This window comes from Monopterus albus, unplaced genomic scaffold (assembly GCF_001952655.1).
Source record: "Monopterus albus unplaced genomic scaffold, M_albus_1.0 scaffold214.1, whole genome shotgun sequence".
Taxonomy (NCBI): domain Eukaryota; kingdom Metazoa; phylum Chordata; class Actinopteri; order Synbranchiformes; family Synbranchidae; genus Monopterus; species Monopterus albus.
Window position 1 is genome coordinate 541,045 of NW_018128094.1, and position 13,918 is coordinate 554,962.

A 13,918-nucleotide genomic window follows, 5' to 3' on the forward strand; every position below is an offset into this window, starting at 1 on the left:
CCAGGTCTTCCACATGCAGCGTCGGGTTAATGCCCCCCGAACCTCTCGGTCCAACATGGACTTGGTGGGCAGTACGGGCTACTGGGGCACTGACCAACCAGAGGCTGGAGGACTGGTTGGGCCATGTGATGCCAGTGTCATGCTCGAAGAGGTGAGAGCAGAGAGCAATGTTGAAATACAAGAGGCAAGGGAAGAAGCAGGACATGAGGAAGGGGCCACAGCAACGGCTTTTGACCCTGAAGAGATGGCCAGTCAGATGAAGAGCTCCGGGGACTCCTGCCACGAGATTACCAGGGCTCTAGAGGACATGCCCCTTGTTGTGTGAGGAGGTAATCCCACATCAGTAACCTCCAGCCTCAGACACTTCACTCAAGACAAAGAGCAACCAGTCAGTTCAGCTGATGTGCTGTAGGTTTACTTGGCATTTTTTTCCATTCACGTTCTTTCCAGTTTATTTCATGTCAGAGAATTTAGCTAAATCATCTGTAAAATGAAAACAAGAATTATATGTAGTCTGGAACTATCTGATCAATGAAACAAGTCTAAGTAAACAGGTTCACAAATTTCAGAATGCATTCAATGCTGTTTTTTGCTATTCAATGCTGAGGACATATTGGTCATTAATAACCAAAAGATAGTTAGGTTCAATAACCAGTCCCAGTAACTGGTATGCATTTTGATGTGTGATGCTACCAGTGAAATTAGGTCAAATAAACCATCATTTAGAAAAAAGTAAATAAAGAAACAGGAAAATATTTGAGTATTTTTTGCTAAGAACAGTGCTGCTCACTGTACTTCATGACCAAGTCTTTGGTCAAGCGCAGTGCATTGAGCAGATCTTCTAAACTGTTGTACACAAAAAGCAAATATTCTAAAAATAACCTGGTTTATGTTTTGCACGAGAATTAGTTAAGCATAACTTTTAAGCATCTAACATGTCATGATACATATTTTTATGCACTTGATATACTGTAAGCCTGCTTGATCTGTCTTATCTTGATTTACAACATAACTGAGTGAATCCAATAATTTAGGAAACAAACAGAAACAACTACACCAGCACACCTTTAAAGGATTCCAAAGATCTCAGGATCTCTTCTTAGATGTGACACCAGGACCCTGTGACCCTGAAGCCATTCTGAAATGACAGCTGCCTGCCAACAGTCCTTGTAAGACGTCTGTTGAAATTTGCTTCTGTCACTCGAGTGGTCTAGGACCTGTGCTGCAGACTTTCTAATACTACTGCTCCTTTATAACTCTTCTGTAAATGAGAACTATCCTGGTTCAAGGTTCTAAATAAATGGATTTTGCATGGTGTCCATGTCTTGTGCTTTAAATCAATATTCATAATTCACTTCTCCATCCCTGTGTTTATAATGGCTCTTTAGGATAACAATCTATAACTGTAAGAAGTGAAATACCAGATAGTAGCAGAAAAGGGCCACTGTATAATCTCAATTAAATGACTATGTATGGAAGCCATCAGGCCTACATTTAAATGGGTAGTGTACATGTTTCTGTATCTTTAAAGTTACTTTACTGGGGTACTAGATTTTATTTTTACAAATGTTAATTTGGCTCAATTCTTCACAGGTGAGAGTTCCGTTAAACATTTTGATGCAGCAAGACTTTGGTGTGAAACATGAACTACCATATTTAGCACATCACTAAGGCTGTCAGTTTCATTTGTCACACTTCCTGTAAATGAGGCAACAATCAGTCTTTCAGCAGCGAGGAGCCCTGAAAACCTTTTTGTTCCTGCTTTCATTCAAGAGACATCCACCCAGACGGCCAACGGCATAATATCCAACAGCCACTTCACTCTGAACACAACTACTAGGTTACAGAGGTTACCCATGTAAAATCACTGGTAAGTACATTTTAATCATCTGAATTATTAACGTAGTCTAATGTCCACATAATAGCTCAAGTGCTTTGGATTGATGCTGGAGCCAAAGACGAGGCAAAGTAGCCACACAAAAATGTATTTTTTATTTTATAACAAATCTGCATACAGAAAACTTGCGTATATATATGATGGACAGAAACAGACCCACCACCACAACTTTATAGCTACAATTACAACTTCATTGCCATAGAGCTATTTGTGATGAAACTGCTAAAAACGCTATTAAGATAGGTCTTATATTTTTTGATTGAACTGAAAACCTTTAGTTTAAGAGATTTTATTACTGTAAAATGTAACCAAAGACCAGTGGGGGGCGAATGTAAGCCAGATGAAGTTGGTGGTGCAGCATGTGCCCTTGAAACGCAATGCTATTTAGAGCTGCATTTTGAGGAAATGATACAACACCAAGTTACATTTCACAATGCTATACCATTTTTGCTCAAATTCCTTTCAAATACTAACTCATCAGATCCCACTGCTTAAGATTATATACTATGTATCTCTGATAAAATAACTTTCCTCTGTTCTAGCTATAAAAATACAGCAACCAGCCAGAAGACTGAAGAAAACAATGACTATCAGTTTCAAAAGTCTCATTTTCATGTGGATGCTGATGGTGACAGCAAGCTATGCAGACACATCTGGCCAGAACCACAGTTTCACTAATGTGACAACAGGTGAAGTAACAGAAAATACATCCACACAGGGCCAGGTGACAACACAGGAAGTGTCTACATTTCATCAACTTATGGAGCTCTCAGGTTCGACCATATCACCGCCCACCACAGCTGATGTAAATCCAACAGTGGAAAAGACTACGAAATCATATCCTAAACCTTCACTCCAAACAACTCAAATGACGCCTCCTAATATTCAGACAACAGCAAGTCCAACCAGCTCCATACTGCCTCAGTTAAACAGCTCAATAGAAAGCATGAAGCCTACAACAGAAGTACAAGTCAAGGAAGGAACACCTGCAACAACGGTTGTAACCAGTCAAACCAGCAACCCAGTCATGACTACAAGGGCACATCCTGTAATAAGCAGCCACACCCAAAGCCAAGACACAGGAAAGACATTAACTTTCCAATTCACCAGTGATAAAACGACCCATCCGGCTACACATCCAGATGAGTCTACACGCCTCATCTCTACTACACCCACCACTACCAAGCCTGCTGACAGCACATCTACATCAAGAACTAGACAAGTCACAGGTGGTGATGCTACACAATTCACAAGTTCATATAAAACTTCAGCGGCCATGACAACACCACCACTCACCAGCATCAACGAGACAAAGAAAACACAAGCTCCACCAGAGACAAATTCCAATAACGAAACAATCCACAGTAAAGTAGTGGCAGGGCTAATAGGTGGAGCCCTAGTACTGATGATGGTAGGGTTCCTAATCATCTTCATAAAGAAACGTAAGATTCAGAAGCAGCAGGCGGCTACTACAGAGTGGGCCGGTCCTTCGCCATTTCTAGAGGATGGAGCTGACGATAGGCAGGCAAAGCTGAGGTCATCTAACCGAATTTCTCTCTCCAGCTTCCTGCCTCAAAGGTTGTCCAAAAGAATGTCCTTGCTACCAGAAGCAGGTGAGGAGTTAGAAGACATGACAGCAGGCACATTTGGAGATGAACAACAAAGGAGTACATTCGGTCGAGAGGTGAATGGAAGCGACACGCAAGAAAGCAATGGGGCAGCTGTAATGGTTCCAGAAAGCAAAAGCACAGGAGGTGTGCAAGAGACTGTTGAAAACTCAGTCCCTGTAACCTCTTCACAAGTAAGCAATCCAGTCCACACAAACAACAATTCTGATGCTGCAAACCTCAATCAAGATTCTGCATATTCCTCTGGACTTGTGGAAAAAACTCCAGCACAACTGAGTGATGATCTAAGAGAACTTAATCCCACAACAACTGTGACACCAGAAATTGACTAACTTGTGGTCATTTGAGGAAATCATGACAAGGGAGAAGTGATATTAATCTAGGGCTGTTCTGCAAAACTTGAAACACAGTATAATATTAACACAGGAAATGACAAAGAAAGCAAAATGCTATGAAACATTTTTTAAAGTACATCATTAATAGTAGAAGGAAAAGAATTTCCTTACATTACTGGAGCCTTTACTGAAAGTACTATATTTGTCAGCAAGGCAACTCTGCCTTCTGGGATTCTGACACCCAGCCCCTGCTGGAATTTCTTTATCATCATTAGAAATGTCAACCAGACCTGAAGAGTGTAAAATGCTTTCTACCCTCATAATCCTGTGGAGAGCATTACTGTAGAAAACAGAAAAGGAAATGTGGTGGTGCAAACTAACGGTAATACCTTTTGCACATCACAGGGGCTGGCATACTGTTTCACATATGAGTCACAGCGGTAAATACTACAGGCTAAATACAAACATTTGTACTTTCTACATATCAGCTTAGATGTAATGAGAAAGTTTCCAAGTGTGAATAAATACGTGTGTTTCATCTGCCACAGAAGGATTCAGTATACTTGAACAAAAAGAAGGACATGGATCTGGTCAGACTGCACATCTTTTTTGTTTTACTGATGTACTCTCTACTTAGTTATGTTCAAGGGACAAAGAAAATTCTGTACTCTCTGTAATGAAGTTACAGGTCACTGTATTATAAACAGGTTTCCAAAGTTTAGCAAGAGCAAATTTCTCTGGTTACAGTTATTCATAGTATAGCAAAGTTTTGTTAGGCTTATGTAATACTTATAAAAATGGCATTACAGGCCATCTTTCCTCTAGTGTGCCAGTAAAACCATAACCATAAAACAGAACCCACTGGCTCCAGGCCTGTCTGAAATGCAGCCTGTCTTGCCCAGGCTTAGCATGTTTCAGATCTCAGTGGCACCAGGGTCTTTTTAAAAGAGACAGAAATAGACTACTCATGTGAAGCTTGTAAAACAGCAAAACACATTGAACTGAACTACACATAATGAAAACATATGAAACAGCAACACTAGATTTACTCTGGACTGTTATACTGTCCTTCACAAAGACTGAATTCGAGAGAGATTGGCCTTTTTAAGTAAATTAAAGAATTTCCACAATTACTACTTGCACAGTATAAACCTTGGTTTCACGCTGTTCAGTGTGGTTACGTGGTTTTCATAATATGCCATTTATAGAAGAATGCCGATGTCTATTTTATGTACTGGTCACCTCGTTTCTTTGCAGGTTGCTAGCAATGCTGGTCATGATGCCGTTATTAAAATTTTTATGTACATTTAAATGTATTTTAATGTGCTCCTGTTTACTGTTTTGAAGAGAATTCTAAATGTTGAGCAAAGTGAAACTGGTTTCTCCGAGTGGTTGTGGTTTTGGATTTCACATTTAAAACAAACCTGCTGCCACATATCAAATGATTCTATAGCTGCACAGTAACCGGTTGCCTCCAATGAGTTGAACTATTAAAAATATTGAAACCTGACAGACAAAAGACAAAGTGAATGATTTAAGATTTGTTCAGCTACTTAAGCTTAGGTAACAGTGGTGTTACTACTACTATATTCGGATTCACATATACTTAAAATACATCTCTACAGAGAGGTGGATAAGGTGGCCTCAGGTAATTATGATGATTATCTTTAGGATGTCACCGGCACTTGATACAGGGGCTCACCACTGAAGTTGATCACTTCAGTTGTTTCAACAGAAGCAAATCAGTGATCTCTGATTGTTACTCTTCTTTCACCTTTTTACTGTATTAAAGCATCCTGTCCAAGTGGCTTAAATAAAAAGACTACTGCATCATACTTTAAAGTTGCATTAATTGATTTTTGTTAATAACATGGCAACAACTGTCTATCCAGTAGAGACAGAGTAATATTTGCATTTATTTGAAATCAAATGTATGCACAATATTCATCATCATTATAGCTTTTGTCTGGTCTAGAGTATCTGACTCTTTAGCTGCTAAACATGCCATTATAGCCCCTTTTCCATTGCCTGGCACCAGCCCAACTCGACTTGAATCAACTCTACTTGCTTTTGGTATCGGGTGCTTCGTTTTCCATCGCAGATGGTCCCCTCTCAGTGTAGCTGGTTGTCAAGGCATGCTGTTCTTGATTCTCAGTATGTGGCTGTTTTTAGTTAGTACAGTAAGGACCAGGTACTACTATCCCCAACATTTGACTGACAGAACAACAAATAAGCAGAGTCAAATCGAGTTGAGCCAGTACCAGGCAGTGGAAAAGGGTCTTAAACTCACCAGCTCTTGCTTTGCTGTCGCTCACAGGCATCTGAGGACATTTGAATAAAGCTGAGTGCTCCTCAACTTCCCCCGGTAGTGTAGCTGGGTGCTATCAGAAACTGCCGAGCTCTGCAAGGTTTCAAAGCCAGGTCTCATTCACAAAGAATGGTGATTGAGGCTGGCCCAGCCTTTTGAATCCATGTGTCAAATATCATAGTGTCTGTCTGCAGTTTTCTGCTGAGCAGCTAGTGCAGAATGCCTTTTCAGAGCATTTTCTCTGCTATGACACGGAGTGATGCTATGAGAGGAGAGGCATTGAACTAAGACAGTCAAGTTAAGATCCAGAAACTAAACAATGAGCTGAAACTCACTAAAAACACTTAATTTTATGTGGGTTCATCATTATCAGAAACAACTTCCATATTAAACAGTTTTCATTGTGTCATTTTATGCATTATTATGCAAGTATTAATTACAATTTCAGGCAAATTTTTTTCTTTTTCACTAAAACAGCTGCATTCTGCTAAAAGCAGAGACACTGAGCCAAAACAGTAAATGTGGTAAAAAACAAGGAGCTAAATGAGATTAAAGGCTCATTGGAGATAAGGGGAAGTTGATAACTTGTGAACAACACCTTTCACATTAGTCAGTCACTTTACCCACTGTTATTATAAAGTAAAGATTAGTGCAGCTTTTAAAACTGATTGCAAACATATATATATATATGTGTGTGTGTGTGTGTGTGTGTGTGTGTGTGTGTGTATGTATGTATGTATATGTATATGTATGTATCCAGTAGTCACTGAAATCTGGGGGAGAGCGTGATTACAAATCCAATCCCTCGTTCCACTGGCAAAAAAACCTCTTTGTGCATAACATAAGATAAACAGGCAAATTAAGAGCCATTGTTTTTTTCATGCGTGCATAAGAATGCATGTGCATGAGAGCTCTTGTGAAGCATGCTGGTGTCAGCACACACGCACACATATAATTCTAGCTCTTGCTTGCCTCATCAGCAGCAGAGTGGGCCGGCTTGCTGCTGCATTTCTCTCTCTGCCCCCCCCACCCCCCACCCTTTCGTGGCTCTCCTTCTCCTAACTCAGACCTCCAGCTGTATAGAAAGCCTGCAAAGCAGGGTGGGGGCCAGCGCTAGCAGGCAGAATGTTTAATGCCATGCCACAGCATCCACAACAACCAGTAAAAAAGTGGGAGACCATCACCTTCCAACGGCAGCAATAAAACACAAAGGACTAAAACAGCTGGAGCTGGAGGAGGACACGACAAGAGAAAAGGAGAGATGACATGATGAGGTGAGTGATTCCAAATGGAAAGAAAAAGAAAAATGCTCGACCCACATGCACCTGGTAGGCAGGGCAGTGAGAGCTGGACTTTTGAATCCTGTTAATGCAGTGAACTACGGTGTAATATTGTGCTGGCTAATGAGGAAATGACTCCCTGCTCTATTACTATGCAGATTTCTCCTCTTACTAGTCCACGAGGACACAGGGAAAAGTGATATTACAACATTTAAGCAAACGCACAGAGAATTTTAGTGATGTCAGGCTCAATCACAGTAGAGCATCCACCGCAATTATCAAGTGAAAAATGCAGTGGCGTGAGGACATTTCTGGAACATATTTCAAGGCTCGCACAATGCATATGTGTTTAAGAACAAAACCACACATGGACCTCAGTCAGAATATCTGCAGTAGCAGAGCCACAGTTATAGCATCAACCGAATCTCACTACAGCACTGAGTGCAGTTCCCACTGGCACAGCTTCAAGTCCGCTGGCAGTCAGGATGACTAGCACCCTTATAAAATGCATCAGAAGCAGAAAGGTCCTGTCTCACTTTAGAAGACGACTGATTCTGACAGGAAAGCCTGATGGATGGTCTGGAATTAACTGATCTACTCACCATTTCTGCTGCAGTTGCATGCATCAAACTGTTCAATATTCAGCAATATACACAGTTAGTGGAGTTACATAGCAATGACAGCTCACGGCTCACATTACTCACACAGCTCAGCTGCGGCAGGACAGAATCTTCAGTTTTAGTCAGAAAAGAAGGCAAACTGTCTCCGAGGGAGGACAAGTATGTGTTCGGTGAGGATTCCAGTTCAGAGATGTGATCTGAGCAACTACATGCCCAAATAATACAAAGTTGACAGTCAACTCAGTCGAGGCTCTCCAAAAAATCTCAACTTTAATGTAAACAAATCTACTGCTATTCAGGTTATTTAAACATAATCCAGAACAAGTCATTAGGGTTCATCATCTGGGAAGATCTGAAACAAATTTGTCTCAGTTCACAGAGATATGATACAGACAGGCGTCAAAATGAAAAGAAAAATCGACAAAGTGTCTCAGTAAGGTGTTGGGCCACCATCTGCCACCAGAGCAGCTTCATGCACCTTGGCATTGATTCTACAAGTCATCTTGGAATAGACCACACTGATTCAGGCAGTTTCTTTAATTTGTCACTTGTCTGTATCTCACTGGATAACAGAAAACTGACCTGATGATGGCACTAAATGAAAGGTCATTAGGAATCATCAGATAGAGGAGAATAAATTCTGTACAAAGTGTTATGGCAAATCAACAGCTGTTGAGACGCTTTCTCCTGGAACAAAGTGTTGACCTGAATGAACAACAGATCTAGAGTCCCAAGCAAAGCATGACTTCAGCACGTGTCCATCTTTGATTTTTGTCTTGGATGAGAACACGAAGGAATGTACTAAAGAGATGATTAGTGATTTTCCTAAGACTCAAGTTAACATCTCTCCTGTGATGACTGGCAGTCAGGCCGCTGAATTAGTCCAGCAGCATAAAAACCTTAGCACAGTTATTGAAGACAGACTGACCTTTGAACTGCAGGAAGAAAGCCCATCAGCCAATGTGTTTTTGTTGCAAGCTTCATAGTTTTAGTGTTGATAAAGCTTTTAGGAAGATGTTTTACTCATGTTTTATTAAATCTCTTTTTAGATAGATGTGTAAAGATATGTGCTTGTATTTTGTATTGTAATGTGGTGGGTGGGTGAAAATACTGTGTGAGAACATTTAGGTTATATTGTTATTGTGCAGTTATTTTTGTGCCAATTAGTCTGGGTGTGTGGTGTCACACCTGACTTCAATGTGAAGGAGTCTCTCTCTCTCTCTCTCTCTCTATATATACAAGCACAGACGTTTTTGGGGAGGTGCATGCACTTTTCTCAATGTATTTATTAATCTGCTTTTACCTTTTCTTCCTTAAAGAATAAGAACAGACTGCAGGGAATGATTAAAGCGTGTGGTAAAGACTACAACAACAACCTCTCTGACCTGCACAAGGCTCTGACTCTTAGGAAGGCCAGGTCAAGTTTTGATGCTTCTATTTGGGTGCAGATTTGACCTGCTTAAGTGTAGAACTAACAGATTAATAAATTCTACAGTTTCACTGGCTTTTTGCCTTCTAAATGCTTCATTATAACCATAAGTATGTGCTGTGTTGTTTGTTTCTGCTTGTGTATGTTGATGTGTACTGCGGCCTGTACAACAAATTGCTCCCTGGGGATAATAAAGTTACCTGTGACCTTTGAATGACCAGTAATTTATACTGACATAGCCACAGTGCTAAGAAAAAAGCAATCTGATCATATGCTTTAAACTTTGTATTTCCCCAAGTTTGAACTGGCTAGACAACAAGAATGAGGATACTGGCTATTTGGCAATTCTGAACTCACTTGTTAATATAGACACATGGAATACATACCTACAAGTAATCCAGTTTCACAAAATATCAAAACAGGACCCTACACTAAGAACAGGGCAGACTTTGAATTAACCATTATTTACAACAAATCAAGCTCATTCCATATGAACCAGTGAGAACAAGTTTTCTATCATGTTCCTCCTTTTCATACAAATTGCCTCAAGAAGTATAACCTTCTATGTAACACCTCACTCTGATTCTGTAGAACCCTGACCATGCCTGCCTGCTCTGCCTCTCTGCTCTGCCTACACCTGCTGCTGCTGTGTGGGTTACTGGGAGGCTGGGTGCTGTCTATCTGCCCCTCTGTGTGCTACTGCAGCCGGGGACACCGTGTGGTCGACTGCTCCTCACAAGGCCTAACCAAGCTACCGCCTGGTCTGCAGCACAACATCCGCTTTCTCAACCTCTCATTTAACAGGTAAGCAGATGCAGGTGGTAATGTCATCAAGCTCCAACCTTCCTTGCCTTCCTACCAATAAAATCTTCAGAGACAGTGTATGAGGCAGTCTTTATTTTTGACCAGTGCTATGTAGTAACTGCTTTTAAACTAGATATGTATACTTGTTACAATACTGTGCTGTTCTGAGGGATGCAGCATGGAAGAAGTTAAAAATATGTAGCCTCATGACTTAATTAGACCTCACCAAATACTTTCAAACAATGGGAGGATAAAGAGGGAGGATAGTAACAGTCTAATGTATGTATGAATCAACCGTTTTCCCCACGCTACACCTCTTACAAATGAAAAGTTATAGTGACTAGTCACACGTTTCTTGGTATGCTAGTAAATCTGAGGTAGACAATGTGCAACTGATGCTGCTGAGTCACTATGCAGAGTTTATACCTCTTTTACAGTTAAACTACAATATTACACTCACTAATGGCCACAATGGCTACTGTTCAGCAGAACTTACATTTACAGTGACCTGCTTCTATAACAGAACTTTCTTTGCTCACTAAACAAGGACAGCAATGTCAGAAAAACAGTAACCCTGTTGACTACACATTGATATAAATGTTTTCTTTTGACAGTTTGCATGGTTTGGACAGCCAACTAAGCCACTATGTCCACCTGAGAACCCTGGACCTGTCCTACAACCGCTTGGTGAGCCTGCCCCCAGCATTGCCACGGTCGTTGTGGGACATTCGAGCAGCCGGGAACCATCTACGCTCGCTGGACAAAAATGACACGGCTTACCACTGGAATCTGAAAATACTGGACCTTTCAGACAATGAGCTGGAGAGAGTGGTCTTCATCAACAACACGCTGCCCAGTCTCCAAGCTCTCAACCTCAGTCACAACAGGTTTTGGACTGTGCCCACGAATATGCCGCACAACCTGGAGAGCATTGACTTGTCACATAACTACCTGGTGCAGATCCTGCCTGGATCACTGGATCGACTGCCCAGGCTGGCTCAGTTCTACTTGCATGCTAATCGCTTCTCCTGGTTGCCTGAGGGGGTCTTTGACAAGCTGATGGGGCTGGAGGTAATAACTCTTGGGGATAACCCCTGGGCTTGTGAAGAAGAGGAAAACATAACAAGGCTCCTGAGATGGGCTGAGCAGACCCGTTCAACCATCTTTGGATGCCCCTGTTATACAAGACCCATCTGTGGGCAAACCCATCTGGCAAAACCAGGGAGGGAGTGGCACTCTGCGCTGTTCACAGAGCCACCTCTCTGGGTTAACAGTAGAGAAGGGCATGACGGTCAATCACCTGTAAGGACTGCTGAGGCCACAACAAGTTACCAGGTCAAATCTGCGCTTTTTGAGACTGGAATATACCAGGACAAAAGAGGAGTTAATGACTCTGGGGACCATGGTGTACTTGTCTGGGCATCCTCCACAGGTTTTGACAGTTTCTCCACACACACAAGCACAACAGCCCACCCACAGTCTTTAACAAAGAAGCCCAAAGTAGCTAATTCAAAGAGCAAAGGCCACAGACAATTCACCGAGACTCTGCCAACTGTCATCTTAACTATTTTAGTAATGACAATATATGTATGCCCAGGTAGTTCCACTTAGCACCCCCATTTTCATTTTCCATGTAACAACTGTTGCGACTGTTACTGCTTTCTCTCGACTGTCCTAAAGTTTATTATCATTAAAGCTAGCTCAACACGTACAACAAAACACATCTCTTAACTCCCTGTACACAAAGATGCACTGTATAAACCTCAAGACAGAAAATGTCTTAAAATTCTGAATACATAATTCAACTGGTATTGTCAATGTTCAGCGCTCAGTATTGTGCACACCGACAGACTGCTTTGCTCGATGCTCTCTTCATAATACCGATGCTTATGCTGCTGCACTGTTCAAAATAGGATTTACAGTATACATTATATAACATACCTCAATCTGTCAACAACACTGTCACTGAGTGGTGAGTACAAGAACATTTCTTCACAACAAAAAAAGGTACCAGTAAAGGGCTAGTTAAACACAAGAAGTCAAATAACATTAGAAATTAACTGAATAGTTACAGGTGTTCCTGTCTGCAAGAAAGTAAGAGAAATGCCATGAACGACAACAGTACAACGCAATGACAATATTTATAGTAAGAGCATGCAGAAAAAAAAAACTACAGTCCAAGAAAAACCAGAGCACAAGATACAATCAAGAAACTTTCAACAAAAACATAACTGTTTTGTATTCTGTCAAAGATACTCCAGAAAAGATCTGATAAATCATATCTTTGTTGTCTGTGCTGCTTTTTTTGCAACACCATTAAACAGTCCATTCAACACTGGGCTGACAACATATTTAGCATTCTGGTACCCTAACTGACAGACCTCTCTTGAACGCATCAACTGCAGTAGTATTGGCATCAGACAGCAATAGAAAGTGTGGCCTGGTTTGCTCTGGAGTTGGATGGCTGACCTTGTTAGCATTCTGCAAAAAGAGATTGGCAGAGCAATGCACAGTCTTCCTTTCATACCATATTTCTGTAACATTTGTTACATTTAAGACTGACCCAGGTATGTTTTTAAAATGTCCTCACAGGGGGCTTCTTGTCCTTTAGGTAGTGACTTTAGGACAAACAATTAGGATTTTTCCCTCAAAACAAAGAAAAAGAATGGCAGACACGTATGAATCCTGAGGTCAAAGTATTCAGCATGTCCACATCTGTATCAAGTTTCATACGGCTATCAGCATGGTGAAGATGAAGCACAAGAGTGCAGGGCTATGGGTGATTGAGTGGACTGGATTAAAAACAACTGCGGTACTTGTGGTCTGTCACAGAAGTTCACCCATCTTTTTTGTAGTCTAAAAAAAACCTGTTAAGATTATATTTCAAATCATCCCACAAAATTCTAGATGTACTGTTCACTTTGCTGAGATTCAGTTAAACTAACCACAAACAAAAGTACATTGATAAAAACATAGTTTGACAGTTATTTATTGAGTGATTAAACTATAATAAATGAAGACAGATCCTTTTATTAGAGTTCTTTCTATGAAGCCTTACAGTGGCTTCAGAAAGTAATCAGACCTCTTCACTTTGTTGCACATGTTGTGTTGTAGATTTAATTTTAAGTGGATAAAATTATCATTTTTCCCCATCAACTTACATTCAGTAACCTATTATGAATATTTTTGTGTTTTATTAATGTTAGCATCTAAAGGATTAGTTTAATTACATTCCAAACACTGACCTCAGGAGGTGTGGGCACATTTAAAAGCCTACAACTTTGTGGTGCAGTCTGACCATTTCACCATGCCACCAACTTCATCTGATGCCTGAAAATACAGTGGCCCTAATTCCAGCTGCCAGCAGTGGAGATATGACAGGTCACTTTCAATAACAGGGGAAAAAAATACTGTCCGTTATTTTTAGAACAGTACGATGTTTTCAGGACATTTTATTTCTCTTACTATTTCTCCAGGACTGAAAAAGCAGTTTAAACATTTTCAGGTCAGCGAGGAAGCATTGAAACCATACTGATATAATGCAATGTGTGTGGTTTGTAAAAGTAAAAATGCCAGCCATCACCACCTGAGATTAGGCCAAACTGACCTTGTTTGTT

General features: G+C 40.7%; 3 protein-coding genes across 5 annotated transcripts in view; 2 read left to right on the forward strand and 1 right to left on the reverse strand.

Moving 5' to 3' along the window:
- The window catches only part of LOC109971049 (neurofibromin), an 87,886-nt gene that overhangs the window by 19,451 nt on the left and 54,517 nt on the right, over nucleotides 1-13,918 (reverse strand). The window lies entirely within an intron of this gene.
- On the forward strand, nucleotides 1,716-5,684 carry LOC109971050 (mucin-2-like). Its single transcript, XM_020619071.1, has 2 exons — nucleotides 1,716-1,870; nucleotides 2,440-5,684. Exon 2 carries the CDS (start codon nucleotides 2,481-2,483, stop codon nucleotides 3,855-3,857), a length of 1,377 nt encoding a protein of 458 aa, XP_020474727.1. The 5' UTR covers nucleotides 1,716-1,870; nucleotides 2,440-2,480; the 3' UTR covers nucleotides 3,858-5,684.
- Nucleotides 9,358-12,780, forward strand: omgb (oligodendrocyte myelin glycoprotein b). The gene is made up of 2 exons (XM_020619072.1): nucleotides 9,358-10,301; nucleotides 10,916-12,780. Exons 1-2 carry the CDS (start codon nucleotides 10,099-10,101, stop codon nucleotides 11,910-11,912), a joined length of 1,200 nt encoding a protein of 399 aa, XP_020474728.1. The 5' UTR covers nucleotides 9,358-10,098; the 3' UTR covers nucleotides 11,913-12,780.